The sequence below is a fragment of the Aulonocara stuartgranti genome (genome assembly GCF_965226115.1).
Source record: "Aulonocara stuartgranti genome assembly, chromosome: 13".
Classification (NCBI taxonomy): Eukaryota; Metazoa; Chordata; class Actinopteri; order Cichliformes; family Cichlidae; genus Aulonocara; species Aulonocara stuartgranti.
The window spans coordinates 5,389,182-5,417,059 of NC_138949.1; the positions used below are offsets into that span (position 1 = coordinate 5,389,182).

Here is a 27,878-nt window from a genome sequence, read left to right on the forward strand (position 1 = left end):
GTGTGGCGTAGCGGGAGGGATAATGTTCAGGAAGTGAAAAGGGGTTTGTTTCTGTTTCCAATTTACAGGGCAGCAGTTTGTGCTGGAACCCAGCGAGGAAAGCGTAGTTCAAATTACTTATCGGTGTGTTCTTAGTTAAGAATCCCAAGGGACGACGTGCGGCTTTTCTTCATCTCGGCGGTTACTGAACATTTCAGCCCGTGAGTCATACTGAAGAACTTCTCATTAGCTGAGTTTAGCAGGTTGCTAATTAAGTTTTCTAACAGTAAATGTCTTTGCAGAGCAGTTCTGCCAGTAACTTTTAGCCAACACTGTAGTGTTTTTATCGGTCTTGCGTTGTGCTGTATTCAGCTGTCATTCCATTTTTTATTAGGGTTCTTGTGTTATTAGCTAACTGTTTCTACTACTGTTAGATAGCCGTTGGTCATAGCAAACATTCAAGCTGACCAAAAACTCCATGTGATAAACACAGTCAGTGAGTCGTTAACGTTTTATGTGTATATTGTGCTAAGTACTTGTGAAATATAGAACTATACTTTAATAATGGTCAGTTACACTCGCTGTTTTAGTTTTGTTTTTCAGTAACTGCTTCAGCCTCGTGTGAGTGCGTCATTAACTCCCTTGGAGGTTTTCCAGAGCTCTTGAGTAAGTCCATAAACAGCCCTGATTCCTTTTCCTCATAGGCATACAGCGTTCTGTGGTTTCAGGGCGTTACATGTTTTCATATATATAATTTTTTTTTTTTTTAAACAGTCTCAGTTTTTATGGCACCTCCACGAAAACCGGTGCTACCCAAACCTCTTCCAGGAGGCTTCATACTAATAGACACTGATAAGAAGAAATGGAGGCTGGGGAAAATCATCGGGCAAGGTGGCTTTGGACTGATCTATCTTGGTAAGGAGCAACGTGTCAGATGACAAACCTACACATGCGCACACACGAAAGCTTGTTTTATGCCAGGGGTAGGCAACTCCAGGTAATTTTGCCATTTGAATCAGCTGTGTTGGATCAAGGACACATCTAAAACCTGCAGGACACCGGCACTCGAGGCCTGGAGTTGCCTACCCCTGTTTTATGCTTTATCATTCACTTCATGGGTATTCACCTATGGAGGGGGTTTTCAACCATGGAGGTGCAGTCCCCCAGAAGCCCAGCAACACATAGCTGTGGGTGACATGCTTCTCTCATTCCATTTCTAGAAAAAGCTTGAAAAATCATTAAAGTTTAAACAATACAGTATGAAAGGCACAGAAAGCAAGTTGCTGTAGTGGATCCTTTTTTTCGTTTTTTTTTTTAACAATGGTTTCACTTCAAGCCTTTGTATGTTATAACTGCTTTTTTCCACGCAAGAGTTGTCCACAGACCAGCTGTATCACATACTTTGGACACTACCTCAATCTGACAGCAGATGCGCTCTGCAGGTAGATGGCCTGTCCCTAGCTCTCTACAGTCTGCCAATGTATTGCACTTGAGCCCAAAATGAGTCTTTGAATTTCCGCAAAGACTGACTGAGGACGAACAGATTTGTGATTGTTGTTGATTTTTCACAGCTAATTGCTGTATTGTCACAGACAGATTGCATGTAATTGTCAACTTGACCATATTCAGTAACAAACTTATAACAGGGTGATTCTTATTGCTGTTGTATCTCGGTCTTAAAATGCACCAACAAGATGGCAACTGAATGTGAGTGGTCATAAACCTGGTCGCCATCTTCAAAACAACCTTTTCAAAGGCAACGAGATCACATGCTCATTCCATACAGGCAACCACCATATTCTCTTGCGTGACTGGAGGATAATCTGGTCCTCCCAGTGGCAGTAGACTGTGCTACCTTCAAGGACAGGAAACCCAGATTGAGGATGAAGTCATATGCTGACAAACCGCAACATTTATTAATGTTTCAGATTTTTATTGTGTAATTTTCTTTTCTTTATGTTGTATTTCTTGATGAAATTAAAATGTTTTTATTTGTTTTACTTCTGACAGAATGCCTCATTGTAAACCAATATAATTGCTTATCTATGCAAAAATATTAAATAAATTTTTATGCAAAATCTTATTTAAAGTAATATCCTAATATTCCATGAAACTGCCAGGATTGTAAAAAAATTCAGTGGCAAGCTTTTAGGTGCACAGGCACCGCTGGAACATAAATGTTGATGCTTGTTATAAACTGACTTTTCAGTCCCTCTAATATGTATAGATCTTTTTATTTCCAAACAGATAACTGCTTACATGCACAAATCCAGTGATGAAAACACTCGTATACATTTCCTTCTGGCCTTGGATATATTTTTAAGATCCAAGAGGCCTGCTCTCATCCATGAATTATGTTGTCTCGTCTTCATTCTGTCTTCTGTTATGTTTCAGCCTCCAAGGACATTGACAGACCTGTTGGAACAGACACTGACTTTGTCATCAAAGTGGTGAGTACATATGTTGCACGCACAGCTGACCTGTCCACCTTCAGGGACACGTTAATGCTGTGATACTTGAATGTGGCTGCACTATGCTGCTGGCAGTAGAAAGCAGGTGTAACTGTGGTTATTGATATTAAATGACTAGACTGTTATACAGCAAAATGACGTTTCCTCTTTTTTTCATTTTCTATTTCACCAAATATCACCTGACTTTCTCACATGGACCAAAAATAAACATGAGAGCAAAGTGCAACCAAAGTCGGTGTGATGATTCCTCCAACTTTGCACAAGAAGTAATGTTTAGTGTTAACAGAATGGCCTTTGATGGAATCCACATGTTCTTCTTGCTTGGAAGTTGTCACACGTGTGTCTTTTTGTGCCAGTTATTGGACTATAGTGAAGGGAACAAAACTTTGGTGACAGCATCTTTATCTGTTTATCCCTTCAATAAAGATGCTAAAATAATGCACAGGCCATAAGCCACATTCTTTGTTTACTTGCAAGCAGAAATGCTTTGGACTTGAATTAGTGTCTTCAGCCTAAAACACGAGGCTGAAAACAAAAGGCGACAAAGCTTTTGTAACTGTGGCCCCCAGATTGTGGAACTCTCTCCCTTTGAGCCTGAGATCTGTGGACTCCGTGGTCTCGCTTTTAAAAAAAAAAAAAAAGCAGCTAAAAACTCATCTTTTTAAACTTGCTTTTGGTTGATTTTTATTTTTAGGTTTTAGCTTCTGTGAAGGACTTTGTGATTTTTATCTTGAAAGGTGCTATATAAATAAAATTTTACTTACTTTACTTACTAGTGTCCCCAAGATGCTCTGAAACCTGAAACAGGAATCAGAGATGTCTAATTAATGCCTGTTTGTCTATGTGCCGTACAGAAAAAATGCACAGTAAATTCAATTAAATCCCAACCAAAGTCAGAGCTTAAATATTGACACATTTTGGTTTTAAAAGGGCTTATGTCCTGGACTGTGTCTTGGCTGGGAGCAGTAACTTCCTGAAATCTCTGCTGGTTGCATTGCAAACTCTCAACGACACCAACAGTTTAGGAGGTGTGTGCTTCCAGTTAGGAAACAGTCAATCACAAATACTAGTTTTTACGGTTTCTTTATTTTCATCTCATCCCCTTTCACCTGGATGAGAAGGTTCTGTCCGTACACCTCATGTTACATGGCTCTACTTCTGCCGTTTCGTCAGGGTCTGACTCTGGGTTCTGAACCAGTCCTATACATGCTAAATTTTCTTGCTGCTTCCTGATGTTCCAGTGAAATAAATGGGAAGAAGAAAATATTGTTTGATGTTTTACTGTCAGCTGTTTAATTTGAGATATAACGATAACTAATCCCTCTCTTAAGCAAGCTCAATAAGTCAAGTAATCAATCAGTAGTCAATTAATTATTATGCTGTGATGCTAAATTAAGCTAATGCTATTATTCTAATTCTATTTGTCAGCTAGCAGTGTTATTGTATGTGTAACTGTGTGAAGTAGTTCTAAAAGATCTTCGCAGTGACAATTGCAGTTAACATAAGTTTGGGCATGGACTTGAGCTAAAAAAAAGAAAAAGCATTTAGAGTTGCACGGGGCTGTTCACATGGGTTCACGAGACTAAAGTTAGACAACATTCATGTGTCATCCAGGTATTTTTATGATTTCTCCCGATACATAAGGAATAATAACATAAACAACCAGGAAACAAAGCATTGAAACAGGCATGTAAGTGACATGATGCTCACTGGCCGAGACACAAATTTTTTTTCACAATTTTACCTTTTGGAATTAGACACAGACAATTAACTTTTGCATGGTCACTGGTTAAAGCTGCACTGTGCTAATACTGTGTGCTCATACATGCAGGAGTACCAGGAGAATGGCTCCCTGTTCTCGGAGCTCAAGTTCTACCAGAGGGCAGCCAAACCCGAGAGCAGTGAGTAGCACCACCCGTCCAGTGTCCCGGCAGCTTGCTGGAGCACAAGAGCGTTTGACTGATGAAGTGGCTGCAGACTCAGAGGCTTTGCTGAGTGCTGCTCAGTAATTAATAATAAGCCAAAGCAAACATGCACCTCAGTGGCAGTTGGGCCCCACTCTCCGTGCTTGTCTGAGCTCTCCAACGCCTTCGTTTGGAGAGGAAGCTACTCACACGTAATGATGCCCGGGCCTCCACTGAGCCCCTGACCACCTGCCAGCCTGGTTGAGAGCCAGTCAGGCCAGCCGCCATCAAGCCCTGAGCCAGGCCCACTGCTTTGTCTGGGGCCTCTGTGTGTGTGTATTTGTAGTCCCAATAAGATTGATATTTGTATGCACACGTTCTTACACTTACAAGGACAAATCTTTTTTTCTTTTTCTTTTTTCTTTTTTGGCAAAACATTTGCCTACTTTTCCTAGAGCTCAGTTTTTGTTTTGTTTTTTTTTTTTTGTTCAGACACAATAGCTCCATGTTAGCACCTGTGTAGATGTGTAGATGCATACCTGTGATTTTTCCTAAACTTGTTCCAGTGCAAAAATGGAAGAGAAGCAAGAAGCTGGACTTCCTGGGCATCCCGACGTACTGGGGGTCAGGAATTGCAGAGTATAATAACCTCAGGTATTGACACAGTCAACACTAATAGGTTTGATTAACTCATAGGTTGCTATGATTGTTTTGTTTTTTTTGCAGCCACCAAATTTTAAGCAAAGAGAAAATAACTTGAACAATGCTGTGTTTAGATTCATAAATGTAAAAAAAAGCAGGAAGAAAGAGCAGCGTGTCTCTAATGTTATTAAATTTAATAATGCAGCTGTCCTAACTGGAATGAGTGTAGTATTTTGTAGAAATTGACACATTTGGTATTATTTTATGTTTTCCTTAAAAAAAAAAAATAAAAGTGTGTGTGTGTGTGTGTGGGGGGGGGGGTCTGGTTTCATAACCGAATGTAACATAACAACTGTAAATATGATATTTTACATTCAGTTATGAAAACCAGATCAGGTCTTCATGTCAGTTTTGAAGCTATTTTTTTCTCTCTGCCTTTCCATGCATCTATTCATGATGTGTGCACTGTCTACATGAAGCTAATTAGAGACGTATATTGACATTGATATAGATTATTAACACATATTAATAACTTATAAAAAAGATTAATTGCCTCTTGACTTAATGCTTATTACAAGAACCTTAATATAAAGCATAACTGAAAAAAATTTATTTTCACTGCATATGGCTGTATTATAGCCTTAATCTAACCAGAAGATGCATCAAAACACAAACGGAGCATGTTTGTGTTCTGTCATTTTTTTTCATCATTTAGCTCCATGAAGTTTGCTCTAAAGTAGACTCTTTGGGCAGAACTTAAAAATGGTAAAATATTTGGAACGTAAAGGAAAAGGAGCTCTGGGGTTTTTGAAACCAGGCCAAGCTGGCTTTTGTTCGTGTTCTGTACATGAGTAAAGTGGACATCAGTATTTATTTGTGCTGTCATATATCAAGTAAATTGTATGCACCAGGGGTGGTGGTCCCCATCTTTAAGAAAGGGGACCGGAGGGTGTGTTCCAACTACAGGGGGATCACACTCCTCAGCCTCCCTGGGAAAGTCTATGCCAGGGTGCTGGAAAGGAGAGTTCGTCCGTTAGTCGAACCTCTGATACAGGAGGAACAATGCGGTTTTCGTCCTGGTCGCGGAACACTGGACCAGCTCTTTATCCTCTCCAGGATACTTGAGGGTGCATGGGAGTTTGCCCAACCAGTCTACATGTGTTTTGTGGACTTGGAGAAGGCATTCGACCGTGTCCCTCGGGGTGTCCTGTGGGAGGTGTTGCGGGAATATGGGGTGTCTGGCCCATTGCTACGGGCCATTCGATCCCTATACAACCGTTGCAAGAGCTTGGTTCGCATTGCCGGCAATAAGTCGGACCTGTTCCCGGTGGGTGATGGGCTCCGCCAGGGCTGCCCTTTGTCTCCGGTTCTGTTCATAATTTTTATGGACAGGATTTCTAGGCGCAGCCAAGTGGCGGAGGGCTTTCGCTTTGGTGGCCTCAGAATCTCATCTCTGATTTTTGCAGATGATGTGGTTCTGTTGGCTTCATCGGGTGAAGGCCTCCAGCTCGCACTGGAACGGTTCGCAGCCGAGTGTGAAGCAGCGGGAATGAGGATCAGCACCTCCAAATCTGAGGCCATGGTTCTCAGCCGGAAAAGGGTGGAGTGCCCACTCCGGGTCGGGGATGAGTTCCTGCCCCAAGTGGAGGAGTTCAAGTATCTCGGTGTCTTGTTCGCGAGTGATGGGAGAAGGGAGCCGGAGATCGACAGACGGATTGGGGCTGCAGCTGCAGTAATGCGGACGCTGCACCGGTCCGTCGTGGTGAAGAGGGAGCTGAGTGTAAAAGCGAAGCTCTCAATTTACCGGTCGATCTACGTCCCTACCCTCACCTATGGCCACGAGCTGTGGGTAGTGACCGAAAGAACGAGATCGCGGATACAAGCGGCAGAAATGAGCTTCCTCCGAAGGGTGGCTGGCCTCTCCCTTAGAGATAGGGTGAGAAGTTCGGCCATCCGGGAGGGGCTCAGAGTAGAGCAGCTGCTGCTCCACATCGAAAGGAGCCAGCTGAGGTGGTTCGGGCATCTGACAAGGATGCCCCCTGGGCGCCTCCTGGGTGAGGTGTTCCAGGCATGTCCCACCGGGAGGAGGCCCCGGGGAAGACCCAGGACACGCTGGAGAGATTATATCTCTCGGCTGGCCTGGGAACGCCTTGGTATTCCCCCGGATAAGCTGGAGGAGGTGGCTGGGGAGAGGGAGGTCTGGGCCTCTTTGCTTAGGCTGCTGCCCCCGCGACCCGGCCCCGGACAAAGCGGATGAAGATGGATGGATGTATGCACCAGTGTGAAATCCACATGTATAACAACCAAAGTTTAAAAAAAAAAACAAACAAAATCAAGCAGATAAACTGATTTTAAGAAGGGGAGGTTGCGTGTGCTTTCTTAAAAGCTCTGTCATCTGCTTTAATATCAGATTTCAACCATCTAGCCTTAGAATTAAGGCAACTGTAGTAATTATTTCCAATAGAATATCTGCTTTTAGTCAAAACGTGTTGGGGTGTTTTTCACATCACTGTCAGTATTAGATTTTTTCTGTTGTTTTCTCTGATTTTTTTTATTTTTATTTGATTTTTCATCTTTGTTTGCTATATTATGACTCTTGTTTGTGAATCTTATGAAAAGCGTCAGTTATTTGGCATTTTGTTCCACTGTTTTAAATAAAACATCCTGTCATAGTCTTTTATACAAAGTACAGTTTCGGTGTGGGTCGTTAGTAAATCTGGTGTTGTGTTATGTCAGAATTAGGACAAGAGTTTGAGCTTTTCTTCTCTCACTCAGGTATCGTTTCATGGTCATGGATCGACTGGGAAGTGACCTTCAGAAAGCTTGTGAGTCCAGTGGAGGCCAACTGAAGAAGACCACTGTTCTCCAGCTTGGACAGAGACTGGTGAGATAATTATCACATTTTGACCTGTTCAATAATACCAGTATAAATAAGCTGAGGCAGCCTGATCGCCTATCAATGACACAGTTAAAGGCCAGTTTGTCAAATTATGACCCCGTTTTACCAAAACGTTCGTTTTACTGCATTACTATCTGCCTATAAAATTCTTGTTTTGTATGCTTTTGATTCTTGTGCCAGGTGGATATACTGGAGTACATACATGAGAATGAGTACGTCCATGCTGACATTAAAGCTGCCAACCTCATGCTGGGTTACAGGGACCCTGAACAGGTCAGTCCACTGCAGATCCCTGGTACAGTTACAGGAGAGAATAAAACCCGCTGATTTTCTTTAAACTGCATTGATCTTAAATATAACCCAAAACAACATCTGTTTCATTAAAGTTATAAAAAAGATGCAGAGGATTCAGTTAAACAATTTCATCTAGCAGAAGGCAACATTGCAGACATTGACGACAGATACAAGTACCTGGGAATCCCACAGGCAAATGGGAACCACGAAGAGGCCGCTAGGAAAGCGGGAGGAAGGAGGCCAAGGGCTAGTGTGTGTCAGTACCACAGTGAGACAACGAACATCCACGAGTACATAAGGAAGATGGCCACAACTGGCTGCATGCTCAGTGAATACCTCAGGTAGCAGAACCTCAAGAAAGAGGAGCAGAAGAGGAACAATCATGGAAGGACAGGGCGCTGTACGGTATGTACCACCGGCAGATAGAGGAGGTGGCTGATATCCAGAAATCCACCAGTGGCTGGACAAAGCTGAACTGAAAGACGGCACAGAGGCACTAATCATGGCAGCACAGGAAGAAGGTCTGAGCGCAAGATCCATAGAGGCTGGGGTCACACCAGGCAAGAAGCCGGATGCAGGCTGTGTAAAGATGCCCCTGAGACAATCCAGCACATAACAGCAGGGGGCAAGATGCTAACAAACGGGGAACACCATAACCAAGTGGCCGGCATAGTATACAGAAACATCTGTGCCAAGTATGGCCTGGAAGTCCCAAGGTCAAAATGGGAGACACCCCCAAGGGTGGTCAAGAAGATCACCCAAGCTAAGATCCTGTGGGACTTCCAGATACAGACAGACAAAATGGTGATGGCTAACCAACCGGATATAGTGGTGGTAGACAAGCGGAGGTTGACGGCCATAACAATAGACGTAGCGATACAGAATGACAGCAACATCAGGAAGAAGGAACTCGAGAAACTGGAGAAGTACCAAGGGCTCAGAGAAGAGCTCGAGAAGATGTGGAGGGTGAAAGCAACAGTGGTGACAATGGTAATCGGAGTGTTCAGTGTGGTGACCCCCAAGCTAGACGACTGGCTCCAGCAGATCCCAGGATAGCACAATGACCCAATATTAAATATCTGTGAGAAGGGAAAAGTCTGTTTTTAGTGAATGTCTGACAGTTTTCAGGAGGTGCCCTTTCTTTTTTTTTTTTAAAGAAGAGGGATCTATAGGATACCCAAGTCTATCATTGGGAGAATATAAAATAATCCATGTCATGACTGGAAGGTGAAAGTACTGTTCTCAAGTCACTGCTGCTGTCTGCAATTTGCTAAAGATATTGATGAAAAGCCAGAAAGCTGTTTGAAAGAGAGTGTCATGTTTGGAGAATGGAAAAACTGTACCTTATCTGTTGAAAGCAGATATATGGTAATGGATGTTTTCCCCCTGTATATCAACTCCACTATTTTCACTTAGTTTAATCAGCTTTTCTTTTCCTGCTTTGCTTAATTTTGAGACAATTGCAATGCTTATGCAGAAATGAAAAACATTTCAAAGGTTTCACAATTTTTTCCTGCAACTGTTGACGTCGCACAAACTCACATGTATCTTTAAGATGGGAAGACTTTTTTTTTCTGTCCTGTTGGGAACTATAGGTCTACCTTGCAGACTATGGGCTGTCCTACAGATACTGCCCTGATGGAGTCCACAAAGAATACAAGGAAAACCCCAAGAAGGGCCATAATGGAACCATCGAATACACCAGCATCGATGCCCACAAAGGACTCTGTAAGCACTTGACTTTTTAAATAGTTAAACATAACAGAAAATAAAAACCTGTCTAAATGTTCAAATTTTATGTCAGGATATTAATGGTTGGTTTACGTGCCTGGTAAATTACACACAATGGAATATATGACCCACACAACTTGTTTGTAGGTAAGCTAAATAAAGCTTCACCATACATTTGCACAGTCCATTTGCCTCCATACATCTTTGTTTTGGTCAGTAACTTTTATGGAGTACAACATTCAAAGGGGCTCATTCTGTCTCGTTAAGTGTTCAGTTCACTTAACAGTCAGCAGTCCTGTACAAATTTAATTCTCAACCATTTTCCACACATCTTTGCTTGATGATCTTCAACTTAAGTCCAGATTATAATTATTACTGGCCTACTTAAATGGAAATTGGATAAATAAGATACCACCAGGTACTTAAATTGCTATAAGAAGACACCCCTGCTTATTACAGGGGCAATTGTGTCAGTATTAATTAAAGTGGTCCGCACTTGCACACCTACAGCAAAGTTTCTGAAGCTTATGATGATTCGAAACAATCTTCCTCACTTTGCCAATTGCCGTGTAATGTCCTGTGAATTGTTTCCACAGCAGGGCCAAAGCCCTGAGAAGATTAAGCAAATTAGTCCACTGATGCATCAAAAGTCTGATGCTCCAAATTCCTATTGTATCTGATTCTCTGCAAACATGGGCAACAAATCCTGGACTTGTCTGTCTGCTGGCGGCCTCATACTGGCTATTGCTGCACACAAACTACAAACAAAGAAATGTTGCGGTCTCTCTGAAAATGCCTGTGGAATAATAATGCTTAAAACGCATTGCTTGCTTGACCAACGAACAACATTCTGATCAGGGACTTCTTATAGAGGCTAAAACGATCATACCTGAATCATACCACCCTCATTTCTGTGATGGAAACACAGTTAAACATGAACAAAGTTGCATTATTGAAAATTAGATTGAGCTACTTAATGTGTTAGTAAAAAATACTCTTAGTTAGTTAAAAAGAGTTCTGACATATTAGCAGATGTAGCGTTCGTCTGCTAATATGTAGGTGAATGCTACATATCAGCGTTTCTCTAGATTACATCATTGATATCATATTTTAGTGCTCCTGAAACTGATCAAAAAAACTGATTACAAATGTATTTTGTTTTTACTGGCCACAGTGTATTATTATTATTAGTAGTAGTAGTCGCATTATTTGTGTTGTTGTTGTTGTTGTTATTAGATGTATTTTTCATTAAAATAATGAGGAAAGTTTCCATGATACTGACAGTAAAATGAACAAAGACTGAAAAATGCCCCCTACCTCATTTTAACTTTCAGATATGGTCTTCTAATGCAAACTACCAGAACAGAGACATTAACTTGATTAAGTATGTCAGATTTTACAACTTAGAATGAAAGGTGTTCAAAATTCACAAAGTGCTTTACGTTATCTTTACTAAGGCTACTATAATGTCTATTCTTTCCGTCTTTATCAATAGATGTAAAGTAGTGTCCACTTGAGCACCGTCTGGCTTCCTTGCTGGTATTGGGAACACATTAACTGGCAAATTGCCTACCGGCTCCCTTTCCTCATTGACCATCGATTCTCCATCCGCGGCCCCTGCTGAATTCCCCAGCACCATCTCTGTTTAACAATTCCCTAATTAGCTAAAGTCATAACCTGCATCGTGTTTTCATCCCCCCATTAATTAAGGGCTTTGATGTTTGGTTAGAGCAAGTCACAGATAACCCCTGTGAGCTCCACACCGACCAACTCCACTACCCACTGGTTCAATATTGTGAGTTAGCATGGCTCAGACTGCCTAATCTCCATGGGAGAGTTTCTATCAGCATAATCGATAATTGAAAGAGGTTCAGATTGTGTCCTGTCAGCAAAACCTATCACATGAAAAGCATGTCAACTGTAAAATGTTTAGAAGAGGGAAAAGAAGGCGCAGAAGAAAGAAAGATACTGTTTTTTTCCCACATTTTTCTTTTCTTTTAGTTGGTATCTGGCAAGCAAATTACTTATTAACTTTCTTGATAATATTTTGTCTTTAAGCTTTTTTTTTTTTTTTTTTTTTTTTTTGCTTTTTTTTTGCTTTTTTTTTTAAATCAAGACACAGTTTAACACACATTCTAGTTTGGTACTTACAAACTTTTCAGGTACTTAATTGTTAGAAAAGAAATCCAAAGAATAATTAACTGGTCACATATCAGGACCAGAGACTGTAAAGAAAAGCTAGATATAGAGACGGTTAATTCTCTCATTGATTTCTCGACTCGTGCATCTCACCTGTTAATCTAAATAAGATGTCTTGAGTTTTCAGCAAGTGCTAGCAAGCTTGGTTACTAAGCTGCGTTAATGGCTGGCCTCTCCCTTAGAGATAGGGTGAGAAATTCGGCCATTCGGGAGGGGCTCAGAGTAGAGCCGCTGCTCCTCCACATCGAAAGGAGCCAGTTGAGGTGGTTCGGGCATCTGACAAGGATGCCTCCTGGGCGCCTTCTGGGCGAGGTTTTCCGGGCATGTCCCACCAGGAGGAAGCCCCAGCCGTGCTCTCCTGTACAGTACAGAATCGCTACATCGATCACTAGCAATGTGACTCTGAAGTGCTGTACTGTATGTTTGTAAGTTTTCTCCCCAACAAACACAACAATGTCGATGAAATGTTTTGCACCTGCGGTAGCACCCAAAAGGCAGAGGAAGATGCTAACCGTCGCACAAAAAGTTGGACTTCTGGACATGCTAAAGGAAGGTAGCAGTTACCGTATTTTTTAAATTTTTAAATTTTTATTTTTTTTAACCATACCGCGCACCGGATTATAAGGTGCATTAAGCTTAATTTAAGCAATTAAGCTTAAAGTTAAATTCATTAGTTCTAAAATCTGTCATTATTATTTATAGGAAAACAAATATACTGTAGGTTTATTTCTCAAATAAATGTTTGGGACTGAAAACAGGTTTTGATCTTTGGTTTCATTCTATAATGGCCTTTGTTTTGTTTTTTTTTTTGTTTTTTTTTTTACAAAGCTTTGAACTTTGAGAGTGTTTAAACACCTATCCCTGGTTATTTTTTAGAACATAACATCCGCGATAAATGAGGGAACTCTATATACAAATACTGAGAAATTTCAATCCTTTCTCTCTTTTGCTCTGAGGCACGAGGGAAAAATATCGACAAGTCGACGAACATCATCTACAGATATATTCGGTAAATGCCCAAGACAACTTGAGAAATGTAAATCGCTGCTTGATTCGTCCATTTGGTTGACTTTTTTTGGAAAACCCGACCGTAAACAAGACACGAATATCACACTGGAAACAAAGCGCCCTACAGGAGTTTCCCCACCGGAAGTAGCATATGCTAAGTTGCACATAGTCTATAGCTGTTTATTGAAGGAAGAAACTACCCATAGAAGCCAAAGCCACTTCTTGTACCAGGCTGTAAACATGCTTTTTAATGGTGTGTGGTTTGACATTTTACACTGGACTCGATTTTTGTCGCCAGTCTCAAACAACCTCTCCAAGAACTGCATTTTTGGGCACTTCCAAGTTGGACTAATTTTTTGGTGTTTCCGCTTCGTTAAACTTGATTTCTCCGAAAAAACGTAAAGTGACAACATCAAGCGACTCTTAGAGCCAACAGCAATAAAAAAGTTTTTTTTTTTTGTTTTTTGTTTTTTTTTTGACTGGTGCCTGAGCTACACAAAAATTCGACATGCTTAACATTCTAGATATTGTTATATTTAATACCTGCTTAGCTGGACCGGTAAGTGTTAGAGTACATGTGACTGCTCTTGGAGATATAGTTTAAGAGCTTGACCCTTCTATGCCCTGATGGCAACAATCCCCACAAAGATGTTGACAGGTTACCATGGTGACGAGTGCCGGCCTATGAACTTGGAGTTAAAAAGTGTAATTACCGCCATTCGGTGGGCGGTCGGCAGACAGAAGACCGTCTCTGAAAGACAAGACTGTGAAGCAGAAGGGTTAAGAGTGTGACACCGCAGCGTGCTTTAGAGAATCTGAATAACAATAGGAGATAATTGACAACAACAGCATCACTTCCTCACCTCCCTGTCTAAAGCATGTAGAGAATGCATGTGTATGCCAAGAATGCTACGTATGCACGATACTTGCGTATTTATGTTGTGTCCAATCTTCCGTTGAGTAAGTGTTTATATGTGATGGTATGTACTCAGATGCAGCTGTCTCTGTTCTGTCTTGTGCTGTTGAGGACAGTATGAGGGGAAATGCTTACATGAATACAGAGGAGCAGACACACAAAATGCTATTTTGAACTGCGATAACAGAATACACAAAGGTCTGCAGCACTTACTGTAGCTGTTGTCTTTTTAATTGTTAATCTATTATAGCACTCTGGAAGTTGCAACACTTATTTCTAGTGTCAGTATCACATGTATTTTTCATCTTTATTCCCTTTCAGCTGGCTCCTGGTATCTATGGAGGGCTGTGTAATTATTTACAACAATAGGCAGCCTCAGTGTAACACTGACTTAATGCACACTTTACACCCACAAGGGCAAACGCATCTAACTCTTGTTATCAGAGTTGTTGAGATGAAGCGTGGCACATGACGACAGTTTCTTAAATGTTGGATTGCTCTTTCTTCTGTTTTCTCTGTGGCTTTGTGCATATCTGTTTTGTTTAAAAAGTAGCCATTAAAGATGTTATTCAGGACTGGTTCTACCATTTTAAGTCATTGAAGTCATCTTTATTTAGGACTTTATAATATATCCCGTCTTTCCCAGGTTTGCTTATTTTAACAAAGACTAAATTAAAAATGAAATCATGTGTGAAAAAATATTTTAAATTCTGAACTCTTTAACCCTTTCCCCCATGAAGATGAAATTTGTTAACTTTCCCTTTATCCTTAATGACAAGTTTTGACACCTTAGTATACATCAATAAAGACAGTTGGGTAGCTATCAGAGTAGTTCCCGGGGTTTTCAAAAGGTATTATACAGCCTATAGACTGAGACTACCCATACACAGGGTGTGTATCTCAATAAATCTCAAATTTATTGAGACTGGAACATTTGTGTAAACCAGAGTCAGCTGCTGCTAGATTAGGCTGTCAGAGTGCACTTTCTTTGAACCTGTTCTCAAGCACTCAAACATTAAGGTTTGAAAAATATCAAAACAGGTGGAAAAGACGGTATCTGCCTCATATATATATATATATATATATATATATATATATATATATATATATATATATATATATATATATATATATATATATATATATATATATATATATATATATATATATATATATATATATATATATATATATAAATAAATATAAATAATAATTTTTTTTATTTTTTTATTAGGGGTCCAACGATACACAAAATTCACGATTCGGTTCGATACTTTGGTGTCACGGTTCGATATTTTTTCGGTACAAAAAAAATGTTCATGCCTTTTCAATTTGTCATTTATTAAAATTATAAATATATATTTTAACTCAAAAGTACAGTTTTTAAATGTAATGTTGCTGAAACAACAAAATAAAAAAATAAATCTATCTGATTGAGAAATCACTCATCTTTGGAAAAGAGAGTTTATTACAGAGAAATGGCTCTTTCCAAAATAAAAGCTATACTATACGCTTCTTCTGGGCTATATTCAACAACATATTAAACAGATCGGGTCCCCATAAGGAGACTCGTGTGCTAACGCGGCCAAACGGCTGTCTAAATGACTCGGGTAAAGTTTGTAGCATGCGTGCTTGTTGTTTTTGTCTGCTTCCACTTGTCTTTGCACTAGGATGATGTCGGTGTAAATGTGCAGTGATACTCGTTGTGTTCCCAGTAGTGCTGTCAGCGCTAATCTCGTTAAAATGACATTAATGCCATAACACGGCAAATCTCCGTTAACAAGTTACCGCGGATCGCCCCGTGCTTGGGGCTGGACGGCGTCAACACGTTAACAAGCTAACCACAAATTGAGCATTGCGTGACACATCCGACATACTGTTTTACTTTTGTCCATCAGGGTCATACTTCACATGAAAACCAAGATGGTTCCAAACGCCAGATCTGAATGAGAGTGGGGGAGGTTCAATTTCGGGTAGCATTGAGGCAGTTGCCATGTTGCAACAAGCTTAGCTTCTGTCTTGCTAGCTTGCGCTGCGCTCAGTGGATCTGCACTCGATAGTGCAGCCTAGGCAGAGTAGTTGAACGCAGATCCACTGAGCGCTCAACAAAGACTGCATCGTCAGAAGAAAAGTTGATAAAATAAATAAAAAATGTTGTATTGTTCGATACATATGCGTACCGAACCGAAAGCACTGTATCGAACGGTTCAATATCGATATGAGTATCGTTGTACTCCTAATATATATGTGTGTGTGTGTGTGTGTGTGTGTGTGGTATATCCATATAATCTTTTCTTAAATACTCCATAGAAACGGCACATGCTGTTGGGTGGGAGGCATTATCTAACACCTCTTTTCTCAACCCCCTTTCTATACATCCAGTCTTTCACCACTACTCCTGTTCTGACCAGCCTCACTGATTATTTAGACTTCCTGCTGGGTCCACTTTAGTATTCTATGCTAGCCTTGCAGTTTCTGACTCAGACACAACAATGTTTCCTTGAAATGTTTAGTACTTATAGGTGATCTGTGCCCATCTTCATCTTGAAGATGTAACCTTGCATTCGTACATTTGAATACTTACGTTTCAAGAATTTGCACGTTGTCAGATTACTGCCCTCCCATCCCACATAATGTGGTCTTCTGTGCCAGTGACCACGCTTTCCTCCTTAGACCAGACTATTGGCTGGAGAGGATCAATGCTGGCTGCGACTCAGGGAGGAGATTTCTCCCCTCTGATGGAGTCAGTCGATAGGTAATTTCTCCCGAGACGTGTGGCGGCTGTTACAGTATTGAGCTGCTAAAACCCTTGGGCTCGACCCCTCTGGATGGACTTGGTCGCTAAATATTGATAGACCTCACACATTAATGTAGACTCATGCAGTCACACACACAACCACAATAAGACACAAACACAGTCTGGACTTGTTCTTAAAGAAGCTTTAGTACATAGGTGTCAAACTCTGGCCCGCGGGCCAAATTTGGCCCGCAGCCTAATTACATTTGGCCCGCGAAGCCATACCAAATTACTATTAGAGCTGGCCTACTGGTATTATACAGCTAATATATATATCGTTTAGTATTAAGCTTTGCTTGTTCCATATTAAGTTTTTCAGCAAAACTTGTTTGAGTCCATAAGAAAAGATTCATTCTTATATCTGGAGGAAGATTTTGTTTTTCAATAAATATTAGTGTTAGCCCGCGACTTTGTTCCAGTTTTGAATTTTGGCCCACTGTGTATTTGAGTTTGACACCACTGCTTTAGTACATGGGAAGCCACACTTGTAAAATCTATTTAGTTCCCTAACATCAACTTGTGCCGTTCAGATCCCTGGTTATGGTTTGTGGAAACTTTTTTTGTGTTGGGATATTTACAGTGCTGAGATGGCTGATTACAGGACTCTTAGGTCTAAGGCACATATTGAGAACAATAGTTCTTTAAAGTCAGCAACTGATCCACTCTAATTGTACTCTATAGTAGAGATGGACTGATCCGATATTACGTATCGGTCCGATACTGACGTAAATTACTGGATCGGATATCGGAGGGAAATAAAAAATGTAATCCGATCCATTAAATATCAAAAAAGCACATCAAAAAACTTGCGACATGGCGTAACTCGGCTCATAACCGTAGCACGTCGGAGCAGTGTGCTCATGTGATAGAGCGGCTGTGTGTATTTGTAGCCTGAAATCTGGCATTTCATCTCCGAGGAAGTTCTCTCAGAGAGAAGTAAAACAAGTGTGTAAGTTCATCTCTGAATGTTTGTAAAGCATTCCTGCATTAAGCTTAACAACAGATATATGGAGCGACTGCCTCGCCCTCTCCTGCTGCTATTTCAATCATCAAACTGATCAATGATCAGCTGATCGGCTTTTCTGCCGCGAGTCCGTCTCTCTTGCTTGTTTATCGCCCACTTCGCGCCAGAAAGAGGAAACCAGCGGCTGAACAACAGCAGCACGTTTAAGCTTGATAATCTGTTGTTAGAATTTATTTAATATTACTTTCTACACCAGGATCCTTTTCTACAGCTGACGGCTGGTAACCGTGCAGGGGCGGATCTAGCAAACTTCAGCCAGGGGGGCCGATAGGGCATGAACAGGGAAAAGGGGGCACAGAAACATACTTTTCTTTCTTATTCTCATTTAAAATGTCGAGCTTTTAATAAATAATTATCCGAATCTTACACCCAAAGTTTTAATCTGATGTAAAATGTACAGAAGTCCATTACTGTATATAGTAACTATTAAGTCTAATATACCCCAGTAAGCTATAGTACTTTTTCCTTTGGGAAAATGGTAAATGGCCTGTATTTATATAGCGCTTTAAAGGACCCCAAAGCGCTTTACATATCCAGTCATCCACCCATTCACACACTGGTGATGGCAAGCCACAGCCGCCCTGGGGCGCACTGACAGAGGCGAGGCTGCCGGACACTGACCACCACCACCAGTAGGCAACGGGTGAAGTGTCTTGCCCAAGGACACAACGACCGAGACTGTCCGAGCCGGGGCTCGAACCGGCAACCTTCCGATTGCAAGGTGAACTCCCAACTCTTGAGCCACGATCGCCCCATCTAAAAAATGAAGTGTGGAAGCGCCAGAACTCCAGTTCCTCTGACAGCCATCTGAGGCACGCTTGAACACGGAGTCAGTCCCCACAGACTCCAATGTTTAAATGCCGAGCTTACCAGCAATGTAAAGCATTTTTACAGTCTGGTGTGAGACACATATTTTGTACTCTTTAGATTGGTTCCTCCTTGATAACAACTGTTGAGGGTACGAGCTTTTAAATCGTTTTCATGTCTCACCTTGGAGTTATCAGGTGTGCCGACACAGCCGGCTGTGCCCCCTGCAGGGTTTCAACTCTGCTAATTTAAGTCACTTCACTCGATTGTGCTCTCGTGTCTGTAGTTAAGCAGTCTATCAGACAAACAATATTTCCTGGAAGCTTGTCCTTTAGTTTTGATGAATATATTCTAGTAATCAGTCTGTTATGTCCCACTGATTGACCATGTGTCACTTTTGGCTTCAAAAAACCAACATGTTGCAGTCAAACCACTAGTGTTGGTGCTTAAAGATGTGGAGTCCGAAACCAATTGGGTGATGTCATGGTGGCTGTGTCCATCTTTTAAATACAGACTTTTATATAGAGAGCCTGTGATCTGCCTTTCACTTTCCCACCAGTTTCAGACTAAAGTGAAATCAGTTCCACCATTTAAAAAAACAAAACAATGTTTCTGTTAGCAGACTGGAAGAGCACAGATGGGGTCAGCAGTACACTACTGTTGACTTCTGTAACATGTGGTAGTGATTTGAACTGAGATGTGTGTTACAACCAGTCATTGAAGTTTTACTTTGAGTGTCTGGATGACGCACAGGTTTGTTTTTTTTTTTTTTTTCATTTAAAGATCCTAAAGAAAAAATGACCAAATAAGTCAGCAGGAATCCTCCAGAAGGGTTTTTTAATCATAGTAAGTGTGGGAAGCTACACAAGTCCATTTGGAAGTAGAAGCTGAACCCACCCACCAAAAAGTCATCATGATGGTATAACACAGTATTCAATCTCACATAGAGACTGTAATTGAAAAGAGGAATCTAGTTGATATACACTTTCTTGTCTTGATAAGTTTCCATCCTGTTTGGCCAAACAAAATAACCCACTGAGAGATGACACAGTGTAAGAATTAGTATCTGTGCTTCAGCCTTTTTGATTGATTTCTACTGTGTTAGCTTTAACCTCAAAATTTAAGAGTACTTGTGTCCAACCTCGGCTATGCTACAGGAAAAAAAAACCCAACTATTTGATTGAACGACAAACAGCAATATTTTCTAACTACGGACTTACGTGCTTCTACTTTTTCATTGTCTTCTTTAAATTGTCTTTATAGAATTATGCTAGCAGTACTGCACCGTCACCATCATCTCATTTTTCTTCCTCTACAGCGGCATCTAGACGTGGTGACCTCCAAATTTTGGGTTTCTGTCTCCTTCACTGGTTATGTGGGTCTCTGCCTTGGGACGACGTCCTCAAAAATCCAACTCAGGTCCAGGAGGCAAAGACCAGGTAGGGAGTAACTGAGACTGACCGTGTATCCGGGTACTCTCTACAGAAGGATGGAAGATTTTAAACATCTTTTTTTCTGGATTAGTCTCTTTATTGCCATGAAAAGCTGTTGACTGATGTCGCAGATTTCTGTAGTGAAATTAAATTATAATAATTGCATTGCAGCATCTGTTGCTCTAACAGTACAACATATAGTACCACACACACACAGTCTGATACTGGAATTTCACTTATTAACATAACTATAAATCGTTACTACCTTTCTTCCTGTTTCTGCCTTAAAGAAGCATGTGCAGCATAGCATAGGTGTAGTCTGTTTTAATGATGTCCACCCAGACATCACCCAGTCCACCTGTCTGGTTTAAGGAGTGGTAAAATTATATCAAAGCTTTGAGTCTGTTTCGCTTACAGGACACTGCTTGAGCGCATTTCATTAAACAGGATAAGTTTTCTTGTCTGTTGTTGAAGTTATACCTGAGGGCAGATTTTACTGTGTGCTTTTAGAGTTATGGAGCTCTCATTCATTTTGATTGGAGCTTGGATTCATGCTAGGGTGGCTGCCAAGTCTCCTCTGCTTCAGTACTGTGCAAAAGTCTTGAGCCACCCAGAATTTCCTTATCTCTGGGTGAGCTTTCTATAAGACAAGACTTTCTTGTAATTTTTAATGAGGTCTTCAGCAATAGTTCTCCAGGTTTTTATGGTCTTTTAAAGTTTCCATTAATTCTTTTTAAATTTAATGAAAAAGAAACAAAGACTACAAGTGCAAATAAGAGTGTAATGACTTAACAGCTCTGTCTGATATGAGGCTAGATATATATGGAATGTACTCCACAGCAGTGTTGCATACATAATCTACTCCTAATAATTATGTTGAGTGTGTGTAGTTGATGTCAGAGTGAGAAAAACTAATGTTGTGTGCTTTGGCTTCATTTCAACTCGTTCTTCTGCTCTGCCCGAGTCCATCTCTCAGATCTTTTCTGTTCTCACCTCTTCTGTTTTCACTTCTTCTCTCAGACTGATGGATAATCTGCCACATTCAGTCCAGCAGCTGTCAGTGAGCGGAGCCAGCACAGGTAAGCCAAGGCCAAAGGGCATCTTCAGGTTAGCGAACTTGTTCTCCACTTCTCAGGTTAACGAGAGAATTTGAAAGTAAAACTACAAGCCTTTGGAGGGGAAGAGAAAAATCTTCTTTTGGGCTCTGGGTTTACTGAGAGTCTCTGTTAATAAGAATACAAGATTAGACAGAGCAGCACTTCTTTATTTTTTTAAATCAGTACGTGTTAATGTAGAAACAACATATCTAAGATGACGACTTTTCTAGTCATTAGAATGATGTCATTACTTATATTTTCTCTACAAATGGACTATTTCAAAGATTTTTTACTTATAGAGATATACTGAAGGCAAGTTCAGGTCTAATGGAATATAGCTACAGCCCAACTCTACAGGTGTTTCTGTATTCTTCCACATGCTGCTTGGAATCTGATCCAAGAACTGAGTCAACACAGTGTGGGTGACTTTTACGCACTGTGTAGGCAAATTGTGTGGCTAACTGCTTGACTTTATACTCCTGACTTCAAAGATTAAGCGGCATGGCCGAATATTTACAGTTTGGTGTTGTGACCTTAGATTCCCATCGTAAATTAAGATTCCAGTACGTTAATAATGCAAAGAGTGCAAAATCCTTTGCTAGCTGGGTGAAAATGATGACGCGTGACACATAAACTTGGTGTAGCTGTGTGGTTATTTGCTGAGCTCAATGAAGAGGCTAAACTTAGTTTGGCTTAAAAATGCCTGAAGTGAAGACAATCTTTAAACTGGATTATAAGAAGAGACGAGGCTGTGACAGTCCAGGCTACATGAAAATGTCCCACCCAGAATAAAACACTGTCTCCTTTTCTCTCACCTGAAGCTCCAGAATAACTTTGTAGCAATTAAACAGCTGTCCCATTGACATGCCTTTCAAAGTTAGTCGTGTTTTATCTCTCCTCTTTATAAGGAGAGGTCACACCTGTGCTATGGCTCGGTGTGTGATGTATGGTTGGGACTAGATTCTCCTCTGCTGACAAAGCCCGGCTGCCCGCCACAGATAAGAGCTGGGGTATGCATCAACCCTGTGTGTGTGTGTGTGTGTGTGTCACCGTGCTACTGCAGTATGTGCCAGACATGTCACCTGGCCAGTGTGTGATGCATCAGGACTGACTGAGTATGACACTTCCACACATGCAGGTCCTTAGCCACGTGCTCGCTTGATCTCCTCTGCGGAGAGATACCACCACACACATAGACACACACACTCAAAAATATACAGGGTGCTTCATTTTCTGAAGATGCACACTTTCTGGAATAGTAACTTTGTAAAAATCCAACCAGATTTAATCAAATCACTATCAGTATCACTTAACATATCTGATTCTTGATGTCCACTCTGCTCCTGTCTTCAGATGAGGTGGCCAAATTCCTCCTTTATGTGAACAAACTGGGCTACCAAGAGAAGCCCGATTACCAGTATCTTAAAAACCTGTGGGGCAGTGCTGTCAGGGGAGGACTTGATTTGTCCAAGCCACAGGGAGCTGCAGGGGAATCGCCCACCAAAGATCCTCGAGCCAAGGAAAAGGTGAGGACTCAAAACCTGTGAGATGGTGTGGAAAAAATTTGGCACCACTGACATCTTTTCCTTTATGCACTGAAATCCTGTGAACCCACCTTCATCCTCCAGTAGGTATTTGGCTTCTTACTGAAATGTTGGCTCAGTTGGACATCTGTCTATAGCAGCTCACTTTCTCAGCGGGTGTGGTCACTTCACAGGCACAGGCGTATTCCAAGATGACAACGCCAGGATTCGTCAGGCAGATTATGAAAGTATGATTCACCACCACAGACTGCTGGCTTTAACCCCAGTGGGAATCTTTGTGATGTGATGGTCTGATTACTCTCACCATTGACTGGCCCTCCTTAAAATGTTTCTCGTGCATCGGAGAATAACCACTATGACACAGAAGCTGAGAATACACCAAAAAAATTAGATCTAAGACTGGTGATAATTGACAGAATTTTACCATTCAGTCAACATTCAACTACTTAAGTGTTTGGCCACAAAGATCCTCATTTCCCCAGCTCAGTCTCTTAACCCTGAGTGCTAAATTGTGACAGCAGTGAAAGGGAGGGCTAACCTGCCCCAACGAGCATGTGAACTAGAGGTGGTCAGGTCTGAAGCTGGAGGGCTGCGATTCTGCCTCAATTTAACAGAATAACTTCTTGACCCCCCCTACTATCAACGGCCCAATTTGAAGGAGTTGATGACACACACTACAGAGCACAGGGTGTCTCCAATTATGCTCCTGATTTCCTCTCCTCTCCTTGTGTCATTTAATTTCCATGCTAAAGTGCTGGCCAGTTTGATCCCTAGTTAAACAGAAGTGGCCATTTACAGGCGGTTTAGTGAGGAGAGTAAATGTCAGCTGAGATAAAGGCCACTGAATGGGTATGTTCACACAATCATTTGCCACTAGTGTTGGATAAATATGGAATTATTTTATGGAGGATTATAGTTTTGTAGTGAGGCAAAGTTTTATTTAAGGAAGACAGTTCAAAGATGGGCTTATGGGGTAAAGAGATTTCACGTGACATTAAAAGACATAGGAGCAAAGCATGCACAGCTGTAGATCAGGAGTTCAGAGGAAATGGCCTTTAGACTGAGGCTTCACACAGAATCTGGACTCAGCAGCAACTTTTGTAGTGATAATGTTGGTGCTGGCATCAGGCAGCAAATATTATCAGTTCTGCCTATGTGTAACATGAAAAATGTGACTGTGTATTCTCCTGGATATTGGTATTGAGTTTGAGTATTTATTTTGGACTTGACAACAGTAACAGTCCAGTAAAAGAAACAAACTGAGAGTCAGTAGCTGAGATGAGGAAGTGGACAGTGAAAGCCTTACCTTCATCTGAGACAAACTGCTGATGCTTGTCTAGCGTCAGCTAATGCTATGTTAGCTCTCCTGCTAGCAGGTGACACACGGTGAAGTAAACGCAGAACACTGAACTAAATTGCACTGTATAGCTTCGTACACTGAAGAAGGCAGGATCTCATATCTGACCCAATCTATCCTCCAGCTGCGTTGCATTAAAGGAGGAGAAATAAGCTCGCAGATAATGTTGTGACTGAAATGAGGTCAGTTAGAAAGCAGTCGTGTCGGCCTCACATCAGCCATCACAGAGATAATAAAACTGCTTTTTGTTTCCGTCAGCAGAAAGCAGGAGGAGCGAGCGGAGTCTCTAGAGCCAAAGCTGCACCTCTACAGGACCATGATGAAGTCCATGAAGGCGCAAAGTCCAAAGCAGTGCCAGCTGGCTACATCAGAGGACCACCCATCAATAAACCTCTGTCAGAACAGGTAAGGCCTCAAACACCTTAACTGTCACCCTTTATGCAACAGTATGCTGAGACAACATAACCCGAGTCCCATTTTAACATCTCTTGTAAATACAAAAATAACTTTGAAACTAGATTTGAAATACACTGGAATATTAAATCAGAAGGGTTCAGAAGCTTGTGTAACAGTTTACTGTGTGACATTTCTGCTTCCTGCTAAAGTGTCTAAAAGAAAGATCAGAGACTACAGCTGAAGCCGGAGTTAACCTAATGATGAGGTCAGCTTTGACTGACCTGATGTTGCACCTCTGTGTGTACAAGATGACATGAACACCACAAGGCATCCAAACTCTGAGTAAATTACTGTCCAGCATTTTTCAGCCTTTGTGCTACTTTTAAGACCTTTGCACACAAAACACACTGCATTAAAAAGAAATCTGAAAAATGAAGTTACAAACTTCTCATGTAATATATTCAAGGTGAAACACTGGAAGATTTACACAAAATGGATCAAAAATTAGTATTTTTAGACAGAATGACATTCAAATATCTGTCACAGGCACTTTGTTAAAACAGAGTGATCAGCAGGAGACGTACGATGTGTAATATTGCAGGTCATGCATAAAAGCAGTTGGTTTCTCAGTCAGGAGCTGCAGAACTGTGTTGTATATTTCTGTGTTAAAAGTAATACGTGGGTAAACTGTTTTCACTCAGCAGGTTATAATTTGGTTTCTTTGAAGTGATCTCCCACACAGACAAGAGCCTGAATCTAAAACCTCACGCTGCTGTGGACACAGTCATCAGGCACAGATTTTACACACCTCAAAGAACCAATATGGGTTTAAGTAGACGCCAACATTAGAACATTCTTACTGCTTTACCTGCTGTCAGACAAGCCATTACACTCCACCAGCCTCCACTGACAAAAACAGTCATTTTACCTCATAAAACAGGAGCTGTTCACTGCTGCCTCGATTGGTTGGTTAGTGGATTTTGTCCCCTATGGATTCCACTATGAGCACGTTATGAAGATGAAGAATAATTTGGCTAGTGTTTTTGTTTTATTATGAATCTGGACAGGCAGGGGTTACCCACAGCTAAAAATCAGTGGTGGAACAGTGCAGACAACACAGCACCCTGGGTTCTTGTGCGTTTGCCATTAGATGTTGTACTTTGATGTGTTCATCCCTCTACCTGTAATGCACCTGAGAGCTGTGGCTGTTTAAAATACTAAATTTCACTGTCAAATAAATGATCAAGTTCCTGATTGGTCAAACTGCCTTTTATTTGTTTGAATATAGAAGGAAGAAGTTCTCCCTGCTGTCAGAAGGTCCCCGAGGCAAAGGCCTGTGTGCAGTTATGAAGACATTGACAGTGAGGAAGAGGAAGAAAGGCCCAAACCCATTGCTGCACGTGATCTCAGAAGTCCTCCAGTAAAGCCCAGAGCTCAACCCAAACAGGTGTGAGGCCACAGCTTGGGCAGTTTGAACCTGTTTTACACTAAAGGCTACAAAACAACTATTTACACCTGACTAAATCTTTACGATGTGCTGTAGACTTTTCAGTTAGGTTGTTCCTCCAGATTTCTAAAGGTTACAAAGAAAAAGCAGAATTGAAAGTTGACACCTAAATGCTTCAAAGTGCACACACTTGAATTACCTTCTTTAACAGAAACGTAACCCCACAAGGACAAGCAGCAAAACAGATGACGTGCCCCTGATCTCAGCGAGAATGGAGCGCCGAGTCTTCCCACAAAGGAGAAAAGAAGAGCGAGCAAACCGTGACATGGACAGGCAAACACACACACACCAGAGAGCGGTGTACAGCCAGCTCTACTACAGAGATGCTTTGGGTAAATGGGAAGAGTCTGTTCCCAAAAACTCAAGTCCTGAAGCCGGTCCCCAATGGAGTGAATGGCTGACGTCCTGGTTCCTCTTTCTGGGCGCCTTTCTTTTACTGCTTGCTGTTGTCAGAGTTTGCCAAAGTACATTGAAGCCCCTTTGAGGAGCTAATGGATCGACGAGTTTTAACAGCTCCTTTCAAAGCTCCTTCCCAAAGTGGAGATGGAGCAGCCGGGAACACAAAGCCTCTCATCAGGACTTCTGGGCTGCCATTTTCACAGTGATGGGCTGAAATAGAAGGACAAGCCTCAGTTTATTCTGCCTATTAGATGTTCTGTAAAGGTAAACATGCGATGAAAGATTTCTTTATGATAAAAAGATGAAGGGGGCTCTCGTTTCTGACTGCAACTCACACGCTCAAATAAAACCGTCTTTGACTTTGAATCGGTGGCGAGCTGCATTCACAGACATGCAGTATCACACGCTTACTCCTTTATCAGACGAGGAGTAGCTTCAGTCAAAGTGTATGAATGCAGCACATTGTTGAAAGCGCAGTGGCAGAAGAAAAGGCTACAGGATGTATAGAGGCATGCTAATTAATAAGCTGAATGTCTATTGAGGGCTTTCTGAAGGCAGCTGTCAGTCACACTGTGAGGCACACACATACCTTACTGCAGTAAGGACACTCTCCAAAAACAATGTTGAAGCTCTGCCTGCTGGAGTGCAGCGCTCGCAGCCACTGAAGAGAAAAGATCAAATCATTACCTTGAATCTGATGTGTGGCTCATAACAGCACTTTCAATATACACTCTGTACAGCTATGTTTAAGATTATCCAGCACCCTTGAAGCATTGAAGGGCTCTTTTAAGTCGATTAGAGTCCTGCGATTTGTTTCTGAGCTTCAACGATATCTGGCCGTGCAGCATGTCACCGAGGACAGAGTCCAAACAGAGTCATCTGTGCTCATTTCCTGTGTGTCGTAAGGCTGCGCTAGTCCAGTTCTACCTTTGATCATATCTGACTGTCACTCACCTTGAGCAGCCCACCTGTTGAAACACTAAAACACTGATGGCTAATGAACACAAATCGTTTGTGCCTGATTAAATTAAATGCTGTTTAGAAACACTGTTTACAATATGTATGTCCTCAAAGGGGAATCTGTATTCATGTGCATGTTTACTGTACCTGCAGCTCACTGAAGGCAACAGGATAAGGCTTTGTATTATGACTGAGTGAAAATGGCAACTGTAATGCGCAAAACTTTGTTCATTTAAGCAAATAAATGAAATAGATGTTTATAACTGTGTCCACTACTCAGGAGGAACCCTTACAGTGTTTGAGGAGGGAGCACTGTAAACTCAAGTCAAAAATGGAGAATTGTGTCCCAGAGGCATGCTGGTGGTCCTGAGGGACTTGAGAAGAAGTGGGATTTTTTTTAATTATTATAACCAGATCAGTTTTTTGGTCATGTTGTAGCTTTGAAGTAGTCCGGGGTAAATCTTAAACTTTCTGAGATTATAATATGGGTGATGTGACAGTCTAGTTGTTGGGC

At 41.3% G+C, this 27,878-nt stretch overlaps 2 protein-coding genes across 7 annotated transcripts in view; one reads left to right on the forward strand and one right to left on the reverse strand.

The window, feature by feature from the left end:
* vrk2 (VRK serine/threonine kinase 2) lies at positions 1 to 27,627 on the forward strand. 4 transcript variants are annotated; one of them, XM_082558133.1, is made up of 15 exons: positions 1 to 242; positions 570 to 645; positions 754 to 894; positions 2,374 to 2,429; positions 4,282 to 4,351; positions 4,921 to 5,008; positions 7,772 to 7,880; positions 8,076 to 8,168; positions 9,785 to 9,917; positions 19,990 to 20,110; positions 21,125 to 21,183; positions 22,555 to 22,727; positions 24,361 to 24,507; positions 25,787 to 25,945; positions 26,157 to 27,627. In XM_082558133.1, the coding sequence occupies exons 3-15, from the start codon at positions 765 to 767 to the stop codon at positions 26,487 to 26,489; spliced, it is 1,671 nt and encodes a 556-aa protein (XP_082414259.1). In that variant the 5' UTR covers positions 1 to 242; positions 570 to 645; positions 754 to 764; the 3' UTR covers positions 26,490 to 27,627. The 4 variants fall into 4 exon arrangements, with proteins under 4 accessions (XP_082414259.1, XP_082414258.1, XP_082414260.1 ...); XM_082558132.1 differs by having other exon boundaries at positions 1 to 200; XM_082558134.1 differs by having other exon boundaries at positions 1 to 200; positions 24,364 to 24,507.
* fancl (FA complementation group L) overlaps positions 26,507 to 27,878 on the reverse strand; it is a 33,885-nt gene continuing 32,513 nt past the window's right edge. For 2 of the 3 annotated variants that reach the window (XM_082558142.1, XM_082558140.1), the window contains 2 exons: positions 26,994 to 27,065; positions 26,507 to 26,614 (listed from right to left, as the gene is read on the reverse strand). In XM_082558142.1, coding sequence (XP_082414268.1) covers positions 26,602 to 26,614; positions 26,994 to 27,065 — 85 coding nt within the window. In that variant the 3' untranslated portion in view covers positions 26,507 to 26,601. Of the gene's footprint in view, positions 26,615 to 26,960; positions 27,066 to 27,878 lie in introns of those variants that run through there. The other variant, XM_082558141.1, reaches the window with a different exon arrangement.

Excerpts from the sequence above, each read along its gene's own strand:
- vrk2 (XM_082558133.1), top strand. The coding sequence starts at position 765 with ATGGCACCTCCACGAAAACCGGTGCTACCCAAACCTCTTCCAGGAGGC. Across the intron at positions 4,352-4,920 it reads GGCAGCCAAACCCGAGAGCA|TGCAAAAATGGAAGAGAAGC; the intron begins GTGAGTAGCACC and ends AACTTGTTCCAG. Across the intron at positions 22,728-24,360 it reads ATCCTCGAGCCAAGGAAAAG|CAGAAAGCAGGAGGAGCGAG; the intron begins GTGAGGACTCAA and ends TGTTTCCGTCAG.